The sequence below is a fragment of the Geotrypetes seraphini genome, chromosome 9 (assembly GCF_902459505.1).
Source record: "Geotrypetes seraphini chromosome 9, aGeoSer1.1, whole genome shotgun sequence".
Lineage (NCBI taxonomy): Eukaryota > Metazoa > Chordata > Amphibia > Gymnophiona > Dermophiidae > Geotrypetes > Geotrypetes seraphini.
In genome coordinates, this window is record NC_047092.1 from 32,906,360 (window position 1) to 32,933,123 (window position 26,764).

General features: G+C 44.1%; 1 protein-coding gene across 1 annotated transcript in view; it reads right to left on the reverse strand.

Moving 5' to 3' along the window:
* Positions 1–1,876: 1,876 nt before the first annotated feature.
* The window catches only part of SYPL1 (synaptophysin like 1), a 47,067-nt gene continuing 22,179 nt past the window's right edge, over positions 1,877–26,764 (reverse strand). Inside the window, exons 3-5 of the mRNA XM_033958966.1 lie at positions 17,130–17,331; positions 9,685–9,870; positions 1,877–3,426 (exon numbers count right to left, since the gene is read on the reverse strand). Of these exons, the coding sequence (XP_033814857.1) occupies positions 3,301–3,426; positions 9,685–9,870; positions 17,130–17,331 (514 nt within the window). The 3' untranslated portion in view covers positions 1,877–3,300. The remainder of the gene's footprint in view (positions 3,427–9,684; positions 9,871–17,129; positions 17,332–26,764) is intronic.

Here is a 26,764-nt window from a genome sequence, read left to right on the forward strand (position 1 = left end):
ATATTGTGTTCAGTTCTAGAGACTGTATCTTGAAGCAGTCTGGAGGAAGGTGACGAAAATGATATTGGGATCGTAGCAGAGATGTATGAGAAGAGTCTCAAATGCCTGAATATGTATATCCTAGAAGGTTAGAAGGGATTCAAGACAAAGTTAGACAAGTTCTTGCTGAACCGGAACGCACACAGGTGAGGCTGGACTCATTTAGAGCACTGGTCTTTGACCTAGGGGCCACCGCATGAGTGGACTGCTAGGCACAATGGACCACTAGTCTGACCCAGCAGCAGAAATTCTTATGTTCTTATTATACAGACATTTAAATACTTGAATGGTATTAGTCTACAAACAAATCTTTTCCAGAGACAGACAAGAAGAAGTAAAACAAGATGACATAATATGAGGTTGCGGGGTGGTAGACTTAGGAGTAATGCCAGGAAATATTTTTTCATGAAGAAGGTGGCGGATGCCTGGAATGCCCTCTATGCGAAGGTGGTGAAGGCAAAAACTGACAGTTCAAAAATGCATGGGATAGACTCAAAAGATCCCTAAATAGAAAGGGGATAGAATTGACACAAAACTCAAGAGATCATCAGATTAATTACAAATTTTGTTCAAGATGTTTAAATGCAGCCCCAGCAGTAGGAAAATGAAGCTGATGCCGGACCAACTTTTATGGTCTTTGTCCTGTATATGAACACACATGACAGACTAGAGTTAGCTTTGACAGCGACTTCGGCACTGGGGCAATGTGGCTGATGCCAGACAGATTTCTAGTCTGGCTCCTGATCCATCTTGACATATACAGAATAAAGTATAGTGGAACCTTGGTTTACGAGCATAATTTGTTCCAGAAGCATGCTCGTAAACCAAATTGCTCATATATCAAAGCGTGTTTCCCCATAGGAAGTAAGGGAAACTCACTTGATTGGTTCCACCTCCTCCCCCCCCTTTGAGGCCACCGGCCTTGATCTACCTCCCCCCACCCGAACTGGCATCGCTCCTGTCCGCGAACACCCCCCTGAGAACCGGCATCCCCCACCCGCTCAAACAAACCCCTTACCCCATCTGGCACCGGAACACAGCACTAACCCACAGGACGTGCAGGTGCCAGTGAACGAAGATCCCGCCTCTTGCCTGGGCTGGGCCTTAAGAATCTCAGAGAGAACGAGAGCCAGAAAGCCTTGTGCATGCGCAGATGCTCAAGGCCCAGCCCAGGCAAGAGGCGGGATCTTCGTTTACTGGCACCAGCACGTCCTGTGGGTTGGTGCTGCGTGCCGGTGCCAGATGGGATAAGGGGCTTGTGCAGGCGGGAGTGATGCCGGTTCGAGCAGGGGGTTGTTTGCAGGGGGGGTGCTCGCAAATCGAGTCAACACTCGGTTTGCGAGTCACGATTTGCGAGAATGTTTTGCTCGTCTTGCAAAACACTCACAAACCGTGTTACTCACAAACCGAGGTTTGACCGCACAGTATATGTATTTTATACCACATTCATATCATCCATGTGCAGTTCTTGCTTATTGTTGGGGGGGAGGGGGGACATCATATATATAGGAACTTAGCAAGTAAAGTTAATAATTACTAGACAAGTGCGAGACTGCTGGACAGACTGGATGAACTGCACAGGTCTTTTATCTGCCATCATTTACTATAGGTTCCTTTTACTAAGCTGCGCTAGCAGTTTTAGCCCACGCTTAGCGTGCGGTACAATGCCACGCACGCTAGACGCCGATGCCTCCATACAGCTGGCGCTAGTTTTTCCGCGTAGCACGGAGGTTAGCACACGCTAATCTTCAACGCGCACTTACCGCAGCTTAGTAAAAGGAACTCTACGTTACACATGCCTTTAACTGCACAGAAAAACATACATATGAAGAACCAATAAAAAAACAATATATTTTAATAGTGTTCTACAGGCACTTTAGAACTAATTGAAAAGCAATGCTATTGAACATAAAAATTAACAGCGTCTTAAATTTTTTTTTTTTGATACAATCACAGAACATGGGCAACTATTCAGCAAGGATGCAATACCCAATACAGACCTTGGAAAAAGCTTTCAGTGAATAAAGCCCCCAGGTTTTTATACCATGGAAGTATTAAACTGCACCAGGAATCCTTAATTCCCCTTTCAGAAATATTTTTACACAACTATCACTATTGAACATTATAATAAAGAAAAGCTATGTTTTCATTTTTAAAAAAAGAAAAAATGTTAAATCCTAGAGATGTCAAAATTTTGAATTTCAAGCATTATTTTTATTTTTGCTAAGCTGTGGTTTGCAATAGTCTAAAGCACTAAACACTGAAAGGCACAAGTGGTGCTGCATACTGTAATTTAAACAAAGCTCTTATTTAAAAGATATACACGCAAGATTCAAATAGTAAAAGTGACAGTAGTATGGTAACCCAGAAATACAACCCTTTAAAACAAAAGTGCTTTATATGCAAAAGGCTGTAAAAAAATTCATTTGCCTCAATAGTTACAAAAAATAGTATTTTCACTTGAAAGTATATTTTACACTATTTTTTGATCAAATTAACAGTTGGAATACTCACATTCTTAAATTTAAGATACATTCTTACAAAGGCAGAACATTGTTTTATTCATCACTAAAGGAAAGGCCTCACAAATTGCTTAATATTTTGCTTTGTTCAGTTTAGGTCTCAAATACTATAGTTTCTGATAGATTGACATTTTAATTAAAAAAAAAAAAAAATACAATAGAGAAGACGATGGCCATCTTGGTTTCACCAAATCATATACACTGCTGGCAGACAAAACCAAATGCCAGGCAGAAAAAAGGGGGTGTGCTGTCATGTGCTTAGGTTGCGCTAGAAAGGCTGAAATCTTTGATAACAGGTGTTTGATAAAAAAAACTTTGCAACTATGAGAAAAGCTGCAATGCAGAAGATTTTTTTTTCTACTTTCTAGCAGAGATAGGAATGAATGGCTTGGTAGACATTTGGGGGGGAAAAAAAAAAATCACCTGTCTAATCTGAATGCAGCATCAAGCAGATTAAATTACCATCCTCACACAGATTAGCATGAGTTGTACTAATATTGAAGTCAAGAACAATTTAGGAGATAAATCTATACCAAACTGCAAAAAGCAGCCGTACCTGGGATTTTGGGGGAAGAGATATGAATTTCAGATTCCACTGAATGTAAAATAAAATACAAACACAAAATGTGAGACCAACCCTTTGACAAGTCATGGATACTTTTATTAAATATATATAAACCAAAGTGATGATAATCAGTTGGCAATAAGCTGCACCCAGACGCGTTTCATACATATTTCACTATGCCGTTCCTGTTGGATTTGGGCCTTGATCAGATGCCCCCGGAGGTGGTGTATGTAAAGTGGTTTCTTTGTATGCAAACCAAGCATTTCCTCCCCACAGAATCAAATTAAGGAATCCAAAAACCTAAATTTCATAAAAAACACAAATTGGTTTTATAAGAATTCAATAAATGTATGCATTCAAATATAAATATCACACACTAAAAGGAGGGGCATAAAATATTCCAATGTAGGAGGAAAACCTCAAAGTCTCAAAAACAAATAGTTCATCTCTTATTTTTTTCAATGGATCTTCAGAAAGTAGAACTAATAATTAACTGTCAAATACCCAGGTTATTTCACCATATATCCAGTCTGATTTAGACCAAATATTTCCATCTTCAGTGTCCAACTGGTAACACTAACAAAACTAACACATGTCAACTATTTCAACTGTTTATCAAGAGACTATTACTAACATGAGTCAAGTTAGAGAATGATATACAAAATGGGAGTCATAAAGCAATATAAAAATTCAGATAAGGCAAAACAAACCATTAAACATAAGCACTCTTTCCCCTACAGAAAATGCTGAGTTGGCTCCATAAAAGGTTATTTTATCTCGGTTTGTGAGTAACGCGGTTTGCGAGTGTTCTGCAAGACGAGCAAAACACTCAAGCAAATTGTGCCTCGCAAACCGAGCATTGATTCAATTTGTGAGACCCCCCCCATGCCCGTGAGAACCGGCATTGCCCGCCCGCACCTCGATCTGGCACCAGCATGCAGCACCAACCCACAGGATGTGCCGGTGCCCGAAGATCCTGCCTCTTGCCGTTGGGCTGGGCCTTGAGCATCTGCACATGCTCAAGGCCTTCTGGCTCTCGCTCTCTCCAAGATGCTGGTTCTCGCGGGGGGCTTTCGTGGGCGATGCCGATTCACCAGGAAGGGGGGGGCGATGCCAGTTCTTGGGTGGGGGGTGGTAGAAGCACACCATTGGCCTCGAGGGGGGGAACCAATTAAGCGAGTTTCCCTTATTTCCTATGGGGAATCTTGCTTTGATATACGAGCATGCTTCTAGAACAAATTATGCTCACAAACCACACTGTATAACCTCTTCCCCTTCAATACTGGTAAATTTTTGTCTGAATCAAGGGAGAAACTATAGTGTAGCTCTAGTGGACATCACATCAAACACCTCCAGAAAGGCTGCAAAATCCCGGAACTATCAAGACAAGCCACTACATCCAAAAACCCATCAAGTCTGTACCCCTTTAACCGATACCAGAAACATCCAATTTTATAAAATGACCATAGAAGAAATTCATTCATACAGAGAGAGTAAAACTTTATTCTTGTAAAGTTTTTTGTTTGTTTGTTTAAGTAGTTTAGCTCTAGAATTATCTTGCATATCTAGTTGACAATGGAATTATCCAATTGACCGATGTTGGGCACAGGAATAGCTTGACTAGCTATTTGAGACTAGATTGGTGACATTATTATTTTTTGTAATTTGTTAAAATCTTTATATTAAAAGGAGAATAGACCCCTTGCATCAACTTAATCATGTCTACATCCTCAGAAAATTAAAATATGAAGTTGATAAACTAGCTACTTGCTCCAACAACTAACAGAACACTTGAAGCAAGTTGAACCCCCATTTTAGTGCATAATAATCCCCATAGTTTGGGATTTTTACAGGCTAAGCTTTGCATGCAGTTCTTAATATGTGACTACATAGCTAAAACATGCCTATACCACCGGGGCTGATTTCTGCTTCTAATGCAGGGCTTTCTAAATCTGTCCTATAGACTCTGCAGCCGTGGTTTTTCAGGATCTCATGCTTAGTCATTTGGATAAATTAGCATATGCTGAGTCTCCATTTCATGCAAACTTCTCTCATGCATATTCATTTGGATATTCTGAAAATCCAACTGGCTGTGCTAAGGAGCCCTGATGGAATTCCAGTTGAAAACTACTGCATGTCGGTTGGATATTGCCTTCTCACCCCCCTGGGCTACAGGAAAGTCTCCCATAAGCTGGATATAGCCCATACAGTTTGCTTACTACAGTGTTCTCCCCAGGGCCTTACAGCCGGGCGCTGCGCCCGGCTGATTTAGATGACCGCCCAGCTAATCCTGCTGCTGCTACCGCCAATGCTCTTTTCCAGGCTGACTCGCCGCCGAAAATTTTGTTTGACGCCTGCCTTTTTATTTTTTTTTTGCCAGCATGCTTTTACTTGCTTCGGGCCTTCCTGTTGCCGGGTCCTGCCTAATTTCTGTTTCTGTGAAGGCAGGACCCGGCAGCGAGGAAGGCCCGAAACAAGTAAAAGCAGTAAGTTGTAAGCTTCCCTCTGGGGCTCTGTGTGCATGCCGGCTTCCCTCCCCCCCACGGGATGCAACTTCCGGTTTCGGAGAGAAGGGAAGCCGGCACGCACACAGAGCCCCGGAGGGAAGCTTACAACTTGCCTAGCGTCTACCAGGTTTGTGAGCTGGGAAGGATGGGAAAAGAAATGCTGTTGCTGCACCGAATAGGGGAGGGGAAGAGAAAAGCTGGTGCACCCAATTTGGGGGGGGGGGGAAGAGAAAAGCTGCTGCTGCACTCAATTGGGGAGGGGAAGAAAAGTGCAGCAGCAGCACCCAATTGGGGAGGGGAAGAAAAGTGCAGCAGCAGCACCCAATTGGGGAGGGGGAGGGGAAGAGAAGTGCTGCAGCAGCACCCAATTGAGGAGGGGGAGGGGTTGAGAAGTGCTGCTGCAGCAGCACCTAATTGGGGAGAAGGAAGATTAGAGAAGGGAGAGGAGAGGCAAGAGATGCCAAGACCATGGGAGGGAGGGAAAGGAAAGGAGCTACCAGACCATGGGGGGGGGGGAAGAGATGTCAGCGCATATGGGGGAGGAGGGAGATGCTAGGGCATGGGGAAGAGAAGGGAAGGAGATAGAGATGCCAGGGCATGGGGTGGAGTGGGAAGAAAGGAAGGAAAGGAGAAGAGAGAGATGCCAGAGCATAGGGGAGGGGTGAAACTGAAATGAATCGTGTACAAAGGAGAGAAAGGGCACAGGATATACAGTTTATTGAAGGGACATAGAAAGAGGGAAGATGCCATATAGAACAGAAAAAGGGCGGACACTGGATGGAAAGGGCAGAGAGGGTGGACAGAGAATGCAAGGGGCAGAAAGAGGGTGGACAGTAGATGGAAGAGGTAGAGAGAGAGAGGGTAGAGGCTGGGTGGAAGGGGCAAAGAGAGGACAGATGTTGCATGGAAGGGAGCGAGGATAAACGCTGAAGAGAAGATAATTAAAGCAGAAACGACAAAAGGTAGAAAAAAATTTTTTTTTGTTGCTTTACGTAGAATCAAGTAGTATTGTAACTGTATTAATTAAAGTTTATAAATAGGAAATTGAAATAAGGCAGTTTTTTTGGGACTAAACCCCTTTCCTCAGGTCAAGACAGGATACCATAACAGCAGGGGTGCCCAAATGGTCGATCGTGATCAACCAGTAGATCACAAAGACAATGCGAGTCGATTGCTTTGCCTTTGCAATCTTTTTCTTCATGCCTCCCCGAGCCAGGCCAGGCGCCAGACTCACAAGACTTTACCTCTGACGTCAGTGAGGTAGTTCTGGGCCAGCCAATCGCTGCCTGGCTGGCCTGGAACTTCCTCTCCGATGTTAGAATTGACGTCAGAGGTAAAGTCTTGTGAGTCCGGCGCTTGTACATGCTTGGCCTAGCTCAGGGAAGCAGCAGGGAGAAATCGGCGTGGTGGCTTAGGGGGTAGGGAAAGAATGGGGGAAGTGGATAAATCGGTGTGATGGCTTGGGGGGACAGGGGGAGAGAGAAAGAAAGGCAGAAATAAAGAGGGGGCAGGGGGAGAGAGAAACAGACAGTCAGGGGGGAGAGAGAAAGAAAGAGAGACAGAAAGAAAAGGGAAGTGGCAGAAAGAAAGAAATATTGGATTTACAGTCAGAAGAAGGAAGTGCAACCAGAGACTCATGAAATCACCAGACAAAAAGGTAGGAAAAATGATTTTATTTTCAATTTAGTGATCAAAATGTGTCCATTTTGAGAATTTATATCTGCTGTCTATATTTTGCACTATGGCCCACTTATTCTAAACCGCAATAGCGGTTTTTAGCGCAGGGAGCCTATGAGCATCGAAAGCAGTGCAGGGCATTCAACACATCTCCCTGCGCTAAAAACCGCTATTGTGGTTTAGTAAAAAGGGAGGGGCAGGGGGTATATTTGTTTATTTTTGTACAGTTGTTCCTGAGGTGACATTGCATAAAGTCATCTGCCTTGACCTCTTTGAAAACTCGCGGAATATAAATGATAATTAACATTTTCTCTGCGTACAGTGTGCTTTGTTTTTTTAAAATTTTATTGTTGGTAGATCATTTTGACTTGGTTATTTTAAAAGTAGCTCGCAAGCCCAAAAAGTGTGGGCACTCCTGCTGTAGAGTCATTCTTGTATGACTGGATGAGCTATATTTAACTTTTTTTTTTAGTTGTTTAAATTCATGCAGAAATAAATGGCTAAACTGAACCTAATGATTTCATTAACGCCTTTCCCTTTTTTAAACCTCTATACCAGGGGTCTCAAAGTCCCTCCTTGAGGGCTGCAATCCAGTCGGGTTTTCAGGATTTCCCCCAATGAATATGCATGAGATCTATGTGCATGCACTGCTTTCAATGCATATTCATTGGGGAAATCCTGAAAACCCAACTGGATTGCGGCCCTCAAGGAGGGACTTTGAGATCCCTGCTCTATACCATTTGAAAGAGGGCAAATATCTAATTATTCCCTTCTAGCATTGGATGCTTCTTAAATTAAGTAAAAATATTCTGGCACAAGTGTCAAACCTTAAAAAAGGAAGTCATATTGAGCATTGAAAAATAATAATAATTAACTAATAAAAATAGTACACATTTAGGGCTTCTTTTACTAAGTTGCGAAAATGGTTTTAGCGTGTGCTTAGTGCACACAGAATTACCACACGCGCTAGACGCTAATGCCAGCATTGAGCTGGAGTTAGTTTTCCCGTGTAGCGCAGGAGTTTGCGCGTGCTAAAAATGTTAGCGCACCTTAGTAAAAGAGGGGGTTAATTTTCCCCACCACCAAATTTTCCCATCGCACCCCACCCGGCTACTTTTTCATGCCACCCGGCTGGAAAAAATGTCTGGGGAGAACACTGTTACTATGATCGATTTTAGGATTCATAACTTTTCCCTCAAGATGCATGCTATATTTTATTTAAGAAACATTATCAAAGTCACCAGCACCTTGAAGGCCTCTTTCTTTTCATATTTTGGTGATAAAGGGTCATTTAAACAAAATATTATAGAAATGCAGTTCTTCACTGTTAACATACTTTACCAAAGTGTGTTAACAGATTTAGCGCACACTTACAAATTAGTATACAGTTAAGTACTGCACAGGCCATAAGAATACAATGGGCTGTGCAGCATTTAGCGCATGCTAAGTCTGTTAGTACACCTTAGTAAAAGAACTTCTAAGTAACATACACAGCTTTATATTAAAGTGCTCGCAAAAATGTCACACAGTAGGCATACTATTCTCTTTCAAAAGAGACTGATGTTAAGCCTAAAAAAGTTATTTCTTCATACACTTCATAAAATTTAAATTGAATATATTATGTGAAATAGGATCTCAAGCACTCGCAGTCACCTGCTAACAGAACAAGTCTTGGCGGGTGACTATTTCACGAGCTATCATCGGTCCTAATATCTTATTTATTCAATTTATAGTGTATGACTTATTTAATATCCTTGATAAAGGTTAATTCTTCCTTATTTCAATTTTATAATATGAATAGTGTAATACTTAGCTCGGGTGTGAACATTCAGACCTGGCCCTCTGACCACAATCACAATGATGACGGAAGATCTCCGTTTCGCTCTCAATTTGTATTACAAGAGCTTCATTAGGACCAGAGTGGTAGATAAATTAGCACTGTCCTCTTTAGTCTTTGTGAAATGTTATAATTTCTATTTCTCACAAACACATCGAGGAATTCTGCCGAAGCACATTTCATGGCGTCTGATGTCATTTCCGGACTAATTTCACCGGATATCAAGGATATTAAATAAGTCATACACTATAAATTGAATAAATAAGATATTAGGACCGATGATAGCTCACGAAATAGTCACCCACCAAGACTTGTTCTGTTAGCAGGTGACTGCGAGCGCTTGAGATCCTATTTCACATAATATATTCAATTTGAATTTTATGAAGTGTATGAAGAAATAACTTTTTTAGGCTTATCAGTCTCTTTTGAAAGGGAATAGTGTGTTTCACAAGTGATATTGAAGTGAAAGTGTGATTACACAGTAGGCATACACATACAATACTGTACATCAGATAATCAATTAAGTGAACTACTTACCACAGAAACATTCAGCTTACCCATGCTGGTTAACTCACCAGCTGAGCAAACAAAAGCAGTATTCAATTTACAAAGTTCAGTATAGTAATCTGGGTTTACAGAAGTTTTCACATCCATAAGTCCTTTAGCCCACGCTGAGGCGCTGACCAACCATAGAAAGGCAAAAATGACTGTAATAATGAAGTCCTAAAACAACATATGTAACAAGTAATGACAATGTAAAATTCAACAGTTTAAAAGACATGCTAAGAGAATATATACAGATAATGGCATATTTGGCTCAAGTTTGAAATTAGATCCTGTAATTCACTCATTTTCCCTACATGGGTATAGGGGGATTGAAATATTAATATGGAAATGGAGTTTACCAATAGGATCAAGGGAATGAAAGGTTGGAAGTATGTGGAAAACTAGTTCATGTATTTCTTGCTACAGGTAACTGAATTTTTAATGTTTATGAAGACAGGCAATGGTCAGTAGCGAAAGCTTAAGCATTCATGACTGAAACTTCTAAGAAATGTCAAACACCCTGTTTCAGCCATTTTTCTACATATCATATGTCTACTTCTGTGATTATACACAGACATTTACTTTTCAAGTTCTAAGGAATTGTCAAGGGAAAAGAATGAGAATTGTTTTCACTGGAATGATTTTGTACTCTGCCCTACAGTTTAACTGGACTTTCAATAGGCATCATCTTGCACGCTTCTAATAAAATGAATACCTACTAGTATACTTCCTAAAATATATTAAGAACATAAGAATTGCCGCTGCTGGATCATACCCCTGGTCCATCGTGCCCAGCAGTCCACTCAAGCGGCGGCCCTCTGGTCAAAGACCAGCGCCCTATCTAAGACTAGCCCTACCTGCGTACGTTCTGGTTCAGCAGGAACTTGTCTAACTTTGTCTTGAATCCCTGGAGGGTGTTTTCCCCTATGACAGACTCCAGAAGAGCGTTCCAGTTCTCTACCACTCTCTGGGTGAAGTTCAGTTAAAAAAAAAAAACATATTGGCTAATCTTGTTTTCTTTGGTGTCCATTTGAAAAAAGGAAAAAAAAAAAAAACCAACAACAAAAACCCCCACAACCCTTGCCTTTTATCTTTCTTGCTATTCAAAATGTAACCAGTTGTCTTTGGACAGATAATAGCCAACTTAACTGGCTAATCGTGTGGCTGAATATCTGACGGCTAGTATACCTGATCAAAAATTAAGTATGCAGCTTTGAGCACATTTGAGAGTCTAGGTTACCAGGAGTGCTGGGAATATCAATTTGCATAGCAGCTGGCTTTTCAATACTGAATCCTAGAGTATATTCTAGAACTATAATTTCAGGAATATCATTAAAAAATGACAGCAATTAAAATCATGACAATTTTATTCTAAGCAGGTCTCCAGAGAAGGAGAAATTAGGTTCTTACCTCCTAATTTTCTTTCTGTTAGCTTGTAGACTGGTATACAGTATAATCTCGTTATAACGGACTCGCTTATAATGGAACCTCGCCTATAGTGGATGAGGTCCGCTGGTCCCAGCTGAGCGCTATTATAAACATACAGAAAATCATTGGATATAGCGAACTCACATATAACGGACTTTCGGATATAACAGAAAACTATTTTGGTCCCGAGAGCTACTTTTAGCTGTAATTTTCTTCAGCTATAATGGAAATGCAGGCTCCGCCTACAAGGCACGTGGCATGCCGGTGATATAGTATCAAAATGCAGCCCAGAAGAAAATGACAGATTATTTTTCTTTCCAGCACAGTACATCTTTTAGTGTTCTGGTTTTGCAATCATTTCGTGCCATACCAATGTTTTGCTGAGTTTTGTTCTTGATGTTGCTGATATGGTTGTGCACTGACTGTTGTTCACTGATTGAATGTTATTTCAAGTTGACCAAAATAAAGTTTTTTAAAAATGCAACTCTGAATATAACAGACTGTTTTTCCAGGTCCCTTGAAGTCCTTTATAACGAGATTATACTGTAGTCCTTACGAATGGGTAATATGCCTCACTGCTACCAGCAGGTGGAGACTGAGATCAAACTTGTATATCAGTATAGGATCCCCTCTTGCTACTCCAGTTTGCCGAATAGCCAAGCAGAACCTAGGAAATTTCTTAACTGAAAAAGTAAATGACACTCCAAACGGGAGTGCAAGAAAACAACAAACATCTGTAAACAACTGTTGGAACATGTACAGAACTTGATCTTGGAAGTAAAACATCCCCACAGCTCACCAGCTAAGCTAGCTGAGACATCACCGCTGTTCTTAATTCTCCCTGGCCCTAGAAAAATACTAGAACCCACAGAAAAATTCAAAATCTGCACATGAGTAAAAACCCACAAACACCGCACAAAGACAGACAGGATGGGGGACTATACTAGTCTACAAGCTAACAGAAAGAAAATTAGCAGGTAAGAACCTAATATCTCCTTCTGTATCGCTTGGTAGACTGGTATAGGAATGCAGAAAGGACTAAACTTCAGCCTTGCAAATATCCACTGGAAGCACTGGAGAAGACTCAGCCCAAGAAGCTGCCTGACTCCCTAATAGAATGAGCCTTGAGAAAGTCTGGAACAGGCTTCTTCTTCAGAAGATAAGCTGAAGCAATAGTCTTTGATCCAGTGCGCAATAGTAGCCTTAGAAGCACCGTCCCCCTTACAAGGACTCGCTAGAAGGACAAAGAGATGATCTGATTTCCTGGGTCCTCTGCAAATAAGAACAAAGGACCTGACTGACATTCAACTTGCGCAGCTGTCTCTGCTCAGAAGATTCCTCCCAACCCAATACCGGGTAGGACTACAGATTGATTGACATGAAAAGGAGAAACCGCTTTTGGCAGAAAGGAAAGAATAGGCCTCGACAACCCGCTCCCTAGAAAACTCCAAGAAGAGAGCCTGCAGCTCAGAAACACATCTAGCTGAAGTAGTGGCCACCAAGAAGACCGCCGTAAGAGTTAAGGTCCTTCAAAGAGTAGTCGCCCAACGATTCAAAAGGAGGGCGCACCAGAACGGACAGAACCAGATTCAGATCCCAAGATGGAACAGAGGGTCATACGGGAAGCCTGAGCAACTTGGCCGCCCGCAAGAAGCGAATCACATCAGGAATGGCAGTCAGACCTTTCAAGAACCCCCGAAAGGCTGACAAGGCCGCAAGCTAAACCCAGAGAGAAGACCAAGCCAGTCCCCTATCCAGGCCATCCTGCAAGAACTCTAAGATGTTAGGCAGGGAAGCATGAAAAGAGACCACCTAATGCGCATCACACCACTCCTCAAATAGATGCCAAACCCTCACATAAGCCCGAGAGGTGGAAAGCCTCCGGGACCCCAAGAGCTTTGCGATCACTTTATCTGAATACCCCTTCTTACCTAGGCGACCGCTTCAAGAGCCAAGCCATAAGACAAAAAGGACCCGGATCGAACATTGGAATGGGACCCTGAGTTAGATGGTCATCCAAGAGAGGCAGAGGAAGAGGATCCGCCACCAGATGCCTCACTAGATCCGCGTACCACGGTCGTCGAGGCCAATCTGGAGCCACCAGAACCACGAGGCCCAGGTGGCGAATTATGCGGAGAAGAACTAATGGCCACGGAGGGAACACATACAACAGCCCCTCGGCCATGGTTGAACAAGAGCATCCAGGCCCTCAGCCTGATCGTCTCTGCGACAACTGAAGAAGCGGGGCATTTTGGCATTGACACTTGTGGCCATCAGGTCCATGAGGGGCTGACCCCAAGAATGCACTATCAACTGAAAGGCCACGGGGCTTAGACACCACTCTCCGGGATTTAGCACGCAATGACTTAGAAGTCCGCCTGAACATTCTCCACTCCAGCTATGTGGGATGCTAAGATCTCTTGAAGTGCAACTCCGCCCAGACCATGAGCAGAGTCGCTTCCTGCGCCAAAGTGCTCCTGGTGCCTCCCTGATGATTGACATAGGCCACCGCTGTGGCATTGTCTGACAGAACCTCTACTGACTTGCCCATCAGAAAGGACTGGAAGATTATCAACGCCAGACGGATGGTTCTGGTCTCCAAAATATTGATCGACCAAGAAGCTCCTCCGTGTACTAGGTGCCCTGAGCTGAGTGACCTAGACACTGAGCCCCCCAACCGAGAAGACTGGCATCCTTGAGCAGCACCATCCACTGCAGCTGATCCAGACTCGCCCCTTCTACAAGATGTGGGGGTCTGAAGCCACCAGGGAAGACTGCCCCGAGTTAAGCCAGGAAGCGGAACAGGGTGATCCAGATTGTGCCTCCGAGGCGACCACCTCCGAAGAAGAGTATACTGAAAAGGATGCATGTGGACCCGCGACCACTTCACTACATTGAGGGAGGCTGCCATCGACCCTAAGACTTGGAGGAAATCCTGCGCCCAAGGACACCAGGACAACATAAGCAGGCGAATTTGAGATTGCAATTTGCTTACCCGGGCCTCCAGAAGGAAGACCTTCCCCAAGGAGGTATTGAACAGGACCCCAAGATATTTCAGGTCCTGAGATGGAGACAACTGGCTTTTGGCAAGTTTGACTACCCATCCCAGCAACTGCAGAAACTCCACCACCCAAGTCGGGACTCGCGTGCTCTCCTGGAATGACTAGGCTCGAATCAACCAGTCATCCAGAAAAGGATGAAGAATGACCTCTTTGCAGAACGCTGCCATGAAGACCTTCACCTTGGTGAACGTCCGCAGAGCTGTGGCCAGACCAAACGGAAGAGCACAGAACTGATAATGTTGCCCCAAGATCGCAAAGCGCAGGAAGTGATGATGGGAGGCCCGAATAGGAATGTGTAAGTAGGCTTAGATTCGCTGAGCGCAATTCTCTATAGTGCATCTATGCATTATAGAATGGCGCTCATTCTGCTGCTGGTTGTCTAAACAACTCCTAAATTTTAGACGTCCTTTACAGAATCTGGCCCTTAGTGCCTACTTATTTTCACCTTAGGCCCATCCAAAATCTACTCACTTGTTACATTATTGACCAAGCCAATGAAAAAGCTCTCTGCTTATATTTTATCCAGATATCAGCCTGATACTCATACATTTATGTAGTGCTTGACGTTTTGGATATCAGGCTTAGAACTACACATATAAATCCAGTTTTGCAAGCTAGTAAGTATTTGCCCTCCAATACATTAACTGTTGCTTCCCATGTGGGCCAGGCACGCTACTTACATTATACAGTAGCTCTAGTACATAAAGTGATCTGGAAATACATGTTCTCTCACATACTAGCAATAAGTAATTAAAATTACATAATAGCATATTTTTTACCATGCATATCAAAATAAAGTAGCTGCTTCACACTTACCTCTACAATTTACTTGCTTAAAATCCACGCAGCCAGTTAAAGAAAAAAAACAAGCTGTTCAAAAGTTTGCATATCCTTTTTATTATAAATGCCCTTTGCAAACAATCACTTTTTCTAAATCACATAGTTCTTTTGAAGTCTTACCCTACATTACAGGGGCTTCACTTCCTGCAGCCCCTGTTTATCATATATTTGTATATTAAATATAAAATTAATACTAGGATCAGCTTTGAATGTCTCTCAAGGAAAAATTGGGATCAGCTGAGCTATAGTTTCTGGTGAAATTCTTTATGTCACATTTTTAAAATGGAGTGTGCTGTAGCTATTCAGCAGGGGCAGTTTTTTTTTTAAATTTAAGGATGTTTGGGAACCCCTATTAATCATACATGTCCAGGATGGGGGTGGGGATAATTTTTGTTTTTTATAATCAAAGATAATTGATGGGGGTTTGGGGGGGTGGGGTATTTGATTTGAATTAGTTCCTGATAGCTGTTAAGTGTTCTTAAAGCATAAAATGTTTCTTTTTTTAATCTTGTATTGCGCTTATGGAAAGTTTTAAAAATGAATAAAGAATTTATTAAAAAAAATAAAATTAAAAATCTACTACTTAGTAGCTTCATCGCATGCCCCCTAGTTCTAGTATTTTTGGAAAGAACAAATGATTCATACATCTTCCCATTTCACTCCACTCAGTATTTTACAGATATCATATGTCCTGAGCCCTAACTGCTTTTAGTCTTTCTTCTCAGAGAAGTTCCCTCATTCCCTTTTATCATTTTCATCACCCTTCTTGGTATTTTTTCTAAATTCTGTTATCTTTTTTTTTTTGAGATGCAACAACCAGAATTGCACAGTTAATATGGTATGGCCACACCATGGAATGAAACAAGGGCATTATAATAATCTCATCTGTTTTCCATTCATTTCCTGATAATTCCTAACATTGTATTTGCTTTCAATTTAATTTCTATCAGAGCTGAAAATTCAAGTTCGCAAAGATAAGAAGATCCAAACAGTAATAAACCCTTGATTGCTTTTTTGCTCAATAAAAATAATACTTGCCATTAGTTTTCAAGGTCCAATCATGTCAAAGAATGATGCTCTTCAGGGAGGTTATATCCTTATGCACACAGACGTTAACATTGACAGATTCTTGCATACGCGACGTACATGTTATCTACTCTCTATTCTAGTGTATACTTATGAAGGGAATTTTTTTAAAATAAAGTAAAATTCTGGAATCTCTTGGAGGTATACCATACAGTTCATGTAAACCTTTTTTTATTTCCTTCTCTTCCTATATTTTAAGTTCTTGTAAACCGTGCCAAGCTCCACAACATCCGTGGAGATGATGCGGTATATAAACTTAAGGTTTAGTTTAGTTTGAGACATACTGGTCTAATTGATTCAAGGCCCTCCACCAATTTGATCCACCCTATCACCGTAATATAATTTGTACCCTGTATCTCAGTGTCCCATTGGTTATCTTCCTTTTATAGCTATCTTTTCATTTAGTGCAATATATTCTAACTCTCCCAGCTTGTTTCTTAGGCTTCTGATATTTGCATAGACATTTTAATCAATGTTTGTCATTCCTATTTATAACTTGCTCAGCAGTAAATATGTATGAGGTATAATTTGCAATCTTTAAAAATCAGTCTGCTCTGTCTTTAAGGACACCTGGTCTACTGTGGTCTCTATTTCAACCTTGCTATCAGGGTGCCCTATCTTTTAAAAGAGACCTTTTGCTTTGAACAATGCTCTTTTGAGCAACCATTGAACTTCTTCCTGTTTCTTCTTCCAGATGCTACCAGAAAGTCCCAGGAGACCCAGCCAATTCTAGATCAGTCAGTTCTGCTTTCTTGGTCAAAAGTCTACTTCCTGTGTCTTCTAGTGTTAGTGATGGGGAAAACACATCCTATATATTGCAGCTATTTTGTGATATAAAACTTTAGTTAACTTGAGATGGATTAGCACATGGCAACCTTATTTAAAAAAAATATATATATATTGAATCAGTGTTCTTCTATATTCATCACTTTCTGGAAAATATATCTAGGTTAACAAACCAAGTGTAAAAAAAAAAAAAAAAAAAGTTTAGAAAGGAAACATTGCCTTAACAGAACTTACAATCATTGGTAGCTTCCGAGACTCCCGATACATGTGCATGTAACCAACATACATCACAAGTGCCCCAATGCAGTAAAGAAATGCAAAGACTGCAACACAGACAAAGAATTGGGATGCAGGAGAGAAATCCCCAATTAAATGCCATGGCCCCCACTCTTGTTCACAAACTTTATCAACTCCGGTAAAAGTCACTTCATTTAACCTGAAAAGTGAGGAAGAGAAAAAAAAATGTTTTTCAGTACACAACTCCTACTTAAATTGCTTTTCTATAAATTAGAACTGCAAGGTTATTTACTATACTGAACTTTAAACTGCATGCAGACATATTATCAATGCATGCTTATGTCTGAACTTGCAATTCATACAGTGGTTCTGAAATCCAAGCATATGTGCCAAACAAGTCCAGTTATCAGGGTAACTAAATGCTGCAATCTTAGATGAGTACTGGATTCATTTAAGGCTGAGTCTGTTGGAAAAGTATTGATGATGCTGTCCTTAAAAACAAATGGGAATCTCTCAGCTGGAATTATTAACATTTGTTCTCTAGACAAATGTTAACATTTTTATCTTGCAGTTTGTGCAACTCCAACTGAAAGATTAACAACTCTGAAGTGATGACTCTTCTCCCCCCCCCCCAACAGTGGAATGTCTCAAAATATGTGAAGATCAATATTCCAATGAGGAGCAGAGAAGAGGGCTCAGGTTGCGTTCACTGTTTTTTATTCTACAGGTTTCATTGCTTGGCTGGCTAATATTTAATATTTCTCTTGTCTTATATTTGCATAGCTGTGGTGTAATTTGTTCCAATTGCTTCTGTGATAGCTGGTATATCTCTGCTTTAAAAAAATAAAATAAAAAGAGTGATCCAGAAGATGGCGTCAGAAAGGTCAGATGTTAACTGAGCTCTCTGGTCTGTGAGGATGGGCAAGAAAATGAAGGGCCAGGTTAAAGCGACCACTCACCCACCCAGGACTAGTGCTGGTCCAGCCTTGGTCCAGTCTTCTAGCCAAGGCTTTTTGTCATCTGTTGCTGGTGTGGAGACTTCAGAAGACTCTACAGCAGCACTTGGAGAGGCCATTCTGGCATTGTTGGAAATTTCACAGAGTTCAGAACAATGCGAGATCCCTCTTAGACCGACTTTCCCGGTCACGCTGAACGAATAATCAGACTCCTGACACGGAAATGAGTGAAGTGGCTGTTGGTAGTGGTAGGATCCCATCGCCGCTGAGTGCTCCAATGCCATGGAGGTCTCCTTTGGCATTCAATGAGGAGGTAACGGATGGAGATGATCGGAGGGGTGTCAGGTCAAAAGCGCGCCGGGACAAAGGCGCGCGCAGACAATTGAGACAGCGCGGAGGCGCACGCCGAAGAAAATTACTGTTTTTAGGGGTTCCGCCGGGGGTTTGTATTTACTTAATACAGATCGTGCCGTGTTGTGGGGGCTTTGTGGGGGGTTGTAACCCCCCACATTTTACTGAAAACTTCACTTTTTCCCTGTTTTTAGGGAAAAAGTTAAGTTTCCAGTAAAATGTGGGGGGTTACAACCCCCCACAATGCCGCCGCGATCTGTATTAAGTAAAGTGGGGGGGGCTCCCCAACAAAAACCCCCGTCGGAGCCCCTAAAAACAGTAATTTTCTTCAGCGCCCGCCTCCGTCTTGCGCTCAATTGTCAGCGCGCGCATTTATCTTCCACGATTATGTCTATGAACCGATCGGAGAAGGTATTATAACAGAGCATATGGTTTCAGATGGAACAACTAGTATTCCTAATAGTATCCTGCTCAAACCTATCTCTTTAGGGGAAGTTTGTAGAGCTATTGAAAAACTGGAGCGTTCAGTGATTCAATGTTTGGATAAAAATGGTGAAGGGTTGCTCACTTTCCAAAACCAGATAGGGAAATATCAAGCGCAACTGGATAAACATACTGGGAGTCTACAGAAATTAGAAAAAGACCAGGCAAAAATTTTGGATTGTCAGCCAGAATTAAAGATAAATTATGGATACATCAAAAAAGTTGGACACAAGATAATTTTAATAGAAGGTTGAACTTGAGATTTGTAAACTTTCCAAAAAGCAATGTTACTTACCGTAACAGTTGTTATCCAGGGACAGCAGGCAGCTATTCTCACTAGTGGGTGATGTCATCCGACAGAGCCCCGATACGGACATCTTGTAAGCATGTCTTGCTTGAAGAAACTCAGAAGTTTTGAGATGCCCGCACCGCGCATGCGCCAGTGCCTTCCCGCCCGATGGTCCGGGCGTGTCTCCTCAGTTCAGGTAGCTAGCAGAGAAGCCAACCCAGGGGAGATGGGTGGGACGTGAGAATAGCTGCCTGCTGTTCCTGGATAACAACTGTTACGGTAAGTAACATTGCTTTATCCCAGGACAAGCAGGCAGGTATTCTCACTAGTGGGTGACCTCCAAGCTAACCTCAATGGGATGGAGGGAGAGTTGGCAACTTAGGAGAACAAATTTTGTAACACAGTTTGGCCAAACTGCCCATCCCGTCTGGAGAAAGTATCCAGACAATAATGAGAGGTGAACGTATGAACCGAGGACCAAGTGGCAGCCCTACAAATCTCCTCAATCGGTGTCGATCTAAGGAAGGCTACAGAGGCTGCCATTGCTCTGACCCTATGTGCTGTGACCTTACAGGGAAGGGGTAATCCAGCCTGGGCATAGCAGAAAGAGATACAAGCCGCCATCCAGTTGGAGATGGTGCGCTTCGATACAGGTCGTCCCAACTTGTTTGGATCAAAGGAGACGAAAAGTTGAGGAGCAGTTCTGTGTGGTTTGGTGCGATCCAAGTAGAAAGCCAAAGCACGTTTACAGTCCAGAGTGTGAAGAGCTGATTCTCCAGGATGAGAATGAGGCTTTGGAAAGAACACTGGAAGCACAATGGATTGGTTGAGGTGAAATTCAGAGACCACTTTAGGCAGGAATTTCGGGTGAGTGCGGAGGACCACCTTGTCATGATGGAATACTGTGAAAGGTGGGTCCGCCACCAAGGCCTGAAGCTCACTGACCCTGTGAGCAGATGTGAGGGCCACCAGAAAAACCACTTTCCAAGTGAGAAACTTTAGTGGAGCCTCGCTCAGAGGCTCAAAAGGAGGTTTCATAAGCTGAGAAAGGACAACATTTAGATCCCAAACCACTGGAGGCGGTTTGAGAGGAGGATTGACATGAAAAAGTCCTTTCATAAATCTGGAAACCACAGGATGAGAAGAGAGAGGTTTCCCTTGTAGAGGCTGATGGAAAGCCGCAATAGCACTCAGGTGGACTCGTATAGATGTCGACTTGAGACCAGACTGAGACAGATGTAAAAGATAGTCCAAAACAGAGGATAGGGAGGCTCGCTGAGGCTCCTTAGAATTGGAAATACACCATGAAGAAAATCTAGTCCATTTTTGGGAGTAGCATTGACGAGTAGCAGGCTTCCTGGAAGCCTCCAAGACATCCCTCACCGCCTGGGAAAACTGGTGCGGAGTTACGTTGAGAGGAACCAAGCTGTCAGGTGGAGAGACTGCAGGTTGGGATGAAGCAGAGACCCCTGATGCTGAGTAAGCAGTGAAGGAAACACTGGAAGTAGGTACGGTTCCCTGCTGCTGAGTTGAAGTAGAAGGGAGAACCAAGGCTGCCTGGGCCACCGAGGAGCTATCAGAATCATGGTGACATGTTCGGACTTCAGTTTGACTAGAGTCTTTTGAATGAGAGGGAATGGTGGAAACGCATACAGAAAGCGATTCCCCCAATCCAGCAGAAAAGCATCTGCCTCGAGGTGATGAGGAGCGTAGATCCTAGAGCAAAACTGAGGCAGCTTGAAATTGTGGGGAGCCGCAAAGAGGTCTATCTGAGGCGTTCCCCACTGAGCAAAGATCTGATGAAGGGGCTTGGAGTGGAGTGTCCATTCGTGAGGCTGGAGAAGACGACTCAGTTTGTCCGCCAAGACATTGTCCCTCCCCTGAATGTAGACAGCTTTGAGGAAGGTGTTGTGGCGAACCGCCCAATCCCAGACTCTGAGAGCTTCCTGGCAGAGGGAGGCCGAGCCCGTGCCCCCTTGCTTGTTGACATAATACATGGCGACCTGATTGTCGGTGCGAATGAGGACCACCATGTCATGAAGCAGATGTTGAAAAGCTTGAAGAGCATTGAAGATGGCTCTGAGCTCCAGAAGATTGATTTGATGGAGTCGGTCCGCACAGGTCCAGAATCCCTGAGTGCGAAGCCCATCCAGATGCGCTCCCCAGGCATAGGTCGAGGAATCGGTTGTGAGAACCTTCTGGTGGGGAGGAGAATGAAACAGCAAACCTCTGGATAGATTCGAAGAGGTAATCCACCAGAGCAGAGACTGCCGAAGAGCAGGAGTGACTGTGATGTGTCGAGTCAACGGATCCGACACCTGAGTCCACTGAGATGCCAGGGTCCACTGAGGAATTCTGAGGTGGAGTCTGGCAAACGGCGTCACATGAACTGTAGAGGCCATGTAGCCCAGGAGGACCATCATGTGTCTCGCTGAGATGGTCTGGCGAGAAGACACAGACTGGCAGAGATGAAGAAGAGCATCCATGCGCTGAGAAGGAAGGAATGCTCTGAGACGTACGGTATCCAGGACAGCCTCGATGAAGGGAAGAGACTGGGTCGGCTGCAGATGAGACTCGGGAAAGTTGATCTCGAATCCCAAACTCTGCAGGAACAGAATCGTTGACAGGGTCGCTGAGAGGACCCCCGAGGCCGAGGGAGCCTTGATCAGCCAGTCGTCGAGGTAGGGGAATACCTGAAGACCTTGGTTCCGGAGGGCCGCGGCCACCACCACCAGACATTTGGTGAAGACTCTGGGGGACGAAGACAGGCCAAATGGAAGCACTCGATACTGCAGATGGAGATGTCCCATCCGAAATCTGAGGAACTTGCGAGAGGCCGGATGAATGGGAATATGAGTGTAGGCGAGATCCAGAGAGCATAACCAGTCGTTCTGCTCGAGGAGGGGGTAGAGAGAAGCAAGAGTCAGCATGCGAAACCTCTCTTTGACTAGGAATTTGTTGAGGACCCTGAGGTCCAAAATGGGTCGCAGGTCGCCCGTCTTCTTCGGAACAAGGAAGTACCGGGAGTAAAACCCCTGGTTCAATTGGTCCGTCGGAACCGGCTCCACGGCACGAAGCCGGAGCAAAGCCTGAGCTTCCTGAAGAAGGGCAGTCTGAGTCAAGTTGGAAGGATACTCTCTTGGAGGGTGGTCCGGAGGGACCCGATGGAAATGAAGAGAGTATCCTTCCTTGATGATAGTAAGGACCCAGAGGTCGGTTGTTATGGCCTCCCAGCGATGATAAAAATGATGGAGGCGCCCTCCGATGGGAAAAACAGGGGGAGGCAGAACGAGGTTGGTTATGCCCTCGACGAGACAGTCAAAAAGGCTGAGTGGTCTTAGGGACAGCAGGCGACTGAGACTTAGGCTGACCCTTCTGGGGAGGCTGACGCTTCGCCGGTTGCCTCGCAGGTGGAGTTTGCCTCGGCTGATAACGCCTCTGATAAATCAACGGCGGACGAGAAGGTCGAGACTGCTGAGGCTTAGGCTTCAGCCGAAGGATAGATTGGAAGGACTTTTCGTGGTCAGACAACTTCTTCGTGACAGTCTCGATGGATTCATCAAAAAGATCTGCCCCAGCACACGGGACGTTCGCCAGGCGGTCCTGAAGATTCGGGTCCATATCAATGGTCCGCAACCAGGCCAACCGGCGCATCGCCACTGAGCAGGCCGCCGCTCGGGCTGAGAGCTCGAACGCATCATAGGCAGATTGCATTAACTGAAGCCGAAGTTGGGACAGCGAAGCAACCACTTCCTCAAACTCAAACCTAGCCTGGGACTCGATGTATGGTGTGAACTTCCGAAGCACAGGTAGAAAAAATTCCAAGTAGGCTGCAAAGTGGAAATTGTAATTCAGGACTCGAGACGCCATCATCGAATTCTGATAGATGCGTCGACCAAACTTATCCATGGTTCTGCCCTCGCGGCCCGGAGGCACTGAAGCATAGACCTGGCCAGGATGAGACCGCTTGAGCGAGGATTCGACCAGGAGGGACTGGTGAGAAAGCTGAGGACCCTCGAAGCCTTTATGATGCACCGTGCGGTACCGCACATCCAATTTGCCAGGGACTGCAGGGATAGAGTAAGGAGACTCGAAGCATCGCATGAAGGTCTGGTCGAGGAGCTTGTGCAGGGGAAGCCGCAAGGACTCTGCCGGAGGACGAGGCAAGTGCATGGTATCGAGGTACTCCTTGGAATATCGAGACCCAGCATCGAGAGTAATGTCCATGTCATCTGCCATCTGCCTGAGGAACGATGAAAAGGACAGTTGGTCCGCCGTCGCCGGTCTGCGAGATGGACTAGAAGAAGAAGAGGCTTCAGGCTCCAGAGAGGCCTGCAAGCAACAGGACGAGTAGAAAACCTCGGGGTCCTCGAACTCCGGGCCCGGAGGAGACCCAGTCGAAGCAGCATACCCCAACTGAGGCAATTTCTTCTGAGGCGAGACGGTCGAGTGCCGAGAGGAATGCTTCGAAGAATGTCTGGATTGATGCCTGGAAGGGGATCGAGCCCGTCTGTGAGAAACTGGGTCAGACGCCTCCAAGGAGCAGATCGGACTCGATGCCGTCGATCGCAGAGGCGGAAGAGTCGGTGCCTCCCCTGACGCCGCCCAGGCTTGATAGGGGGTTCGGAAGAACTCGTCCTGCTTCCTGCTATGCCCAGGACTGGGTGGTCCCGAAGGTGGACGCCACACTGAGTCATGGGGCGGAGTAATCGGTTCCAAGGGAGGCAGGTCACTAAACGAGGCTTTCCTCGAGGGGATGGGCTCCAAGGGAGGCATATCACTAAGGGAGGCCCTCCTCGAGGGAATCGGTTGCAAAGGAGGCACAGCACTAACGGAGGACCTCCTCGAGGACCCGGACACCGCTCGCCGCTCCTCCTCACCGAGCAACGAGGTCGTGCGGCGAGGAGGAGGAGGGGGCGGTCCGCCCCTTGAAGCCGAAGCTGGGAGGTCACCCTGGATGGTGGCAATCAGTCGAGGCCCCATGGTCTGCATGAGCTCCACGAACTGAGCCTCCAGAAGGGACCGCAACGAAGCCGATATGGAGGGATCCGCACCAAAAGGGGGCCCTTCTGCACGGTCTCCGCGCTCCTTCGGTGCTGCGTGCTTCTGCTTGCCAGTCTTCGGCACCTTGAGTACCACCGGTGGAACTGTAGGGGTCGATACCTGCTCCGAGGAGACGGAGGAAGGCACCGGCACCGAAGCCGGGGCCGAAACCGGTGTGAACGATGCCGGTTTCAGGAGGCCCGCAGCAGCCGGGGAGGCAGGGGGCTTCGCTGAAGGAGTCGAAGCACCCGTCGATGTCGAAGCTGCAGGGTCCGATGAAGCTTCCATCTTGAACATGGACTCCCACAGTAGACAGCGGCGCTTAAACGCTCTCGCCCTCAGAGTGGAGCAAGGCCGGCACGATTTCGGGAAGTGATCCGGTCCCAGACACTGTAAGCAGCGTCGATGAGGGTCCGTGAGCGAAATCGCGCGCTGGCACTTGCTACACTTTTTGAAACCGGTAATCGGCCGGGACATAGGCCTGAAAAGCTCCGCCGCAAGGTCGAAGGCGCGGGGCCCCAGCCACACGGCCGACCCGGTATCGGAAGGAAAAATTTTTTTTTTTTTTTTTAAAGAAATCAAAGAAAGAAATAAATGCACAGGAGAGCCAAAAGAACTCAACCCGCGGCAAAATAGAAGGCAAAAAAAAAGAGATTCAATGGGCGCAAATTGAAGATAGACTTCTCAGCTCCACGGAAGAAAAAGAACCGAGGAGACACGCCCGGACCATCGGGCGGGAAGGCACTGGCGCATGCGCGGTGCGGGCATCTCGAAACTTCTGAGTTTCTTCAAGCAAGACATGCTTGCAAGATGTCCGTATCGGGGCTCTGTCGGATGACATCACCCACTAGTGAGAATACCTGCCTGCTTGTCCTGGGATAAAGTGTATTTATTTAACCTCTGGTGTGTTGGAGAAGGAAAAAGATGAAGAATGAGACATATAGCTTAGATCAGAAAGGGTTTTGGGGTTTTTTTTTGTTTTTTTTAGAAAACTCTAAGCCTCTGATTATAGCTGCTAAATTAATATTGCTAGTGACTCTCGCCTTAGAACCCAATAGAAATTGGATTTTGAGACTGTATTTTCAACATAAGGATGTTAAATTTTGTGGTTCAAATGTGTTGGATTTTCCTGATTTGTCCAAGGCAACACAGAGCAGGTGTAAGACTTTTGGGTCTGCGCCAGCAAGTTGGGTCTTTGGGTGATACGTTTTCTTCAATTTCCTTGTAAATGTATTGTTAAATTTCAAAGGCCTACTTATGTTTTTTCAGAACATCACATTTAAAAATTTTAACTAGAACTGCTCCAATTCCAATATCTATTTCTTCTCCCTTAGATTAATTCATTTTTGGTTAATATACATTCACTTTATATGAATACTAGTTAGTCTTTTCCTATAAGGAAATAAAAGAAAAAACAAATAAGGAAGGCTATCTTTTCTTTTCCACCATTTTGCTTCTCATTATTGTGGTCCCAGACAAGCATCGATATTTAATTACAATTATGAAAATGTTTTTCCTTTAAAATTTTCAATGATGTAATTGTCATTCAAATTCAGGTGTAAAAAAACAACGCTCAGTTCTCCCTCTAAATACAGAAACCGATAACATTGTGTTTTTTTCAGAAATAGCTGTCATTCTATATTATAGTCTCTTGATATGTTTATAAGTACTGGCTTATAGTTTTAGAAATTCAGATTCCTACACTTGTATTCCTCCTTTCTTCCCTCCCTCCCCCCTACACTCACCCAACCCCAGATTTGCTGTTCTTATATAGGTTACCCATCAATAGCAATATGTGATTTTGCTGATTAAATTCATCATAGGACACCTGCTAACTCTCACTTCAACTTATCTCCATGGCTTTCACTCAGTGTAGTAATTGTGGTTTATTTGTCCTAATTAGCAAAACACAAAGCAGAAGAATGGTATGTATAAGGTTTATTTAAATCCAGCACCCAATCTGGCTATTTTGCCTTAAGAATGCATGTATCAGGGATTCAAGCTGAAGTATAAACGCTGATATTGTATAAGTTATACGAGAACTATGCAAATTATAAAGTATGCACAAACAACAATCAAATAGATAATAAAAGAAAAGATTGACAAAAATAATAAATCAATTACATATGTGTAATAAATGGACATGCATAAGATACTTGTTGAAAAGGTATATATAAAAAATATGCAAATAGAGGAAGAAGTGATGTCATGCCTTGAGATGGCAGCTTGAAGACGGAGCTCTGTCGGGGCCCAGTGATAAATTACACAAGCCCAACATTAATTAGTTGTGCTTCCCATTTTGATGAAGGCTGATCCACCAAGATATCAACTAGTAAGAAACCGGAAAAATTTAAGTTTGTGGTGGACAATGGAGACTGGATGAAGGCCGAACTGCCAGCAAGTGTAAGGAACCAGAAAAAAATGGAAGCAAACCACATTGTGTCTGATGAAGAGGAACAAGCACCCCTGGAGGTTGCAGATCAAGACATTTGTAAGCACAAGATCCTTCA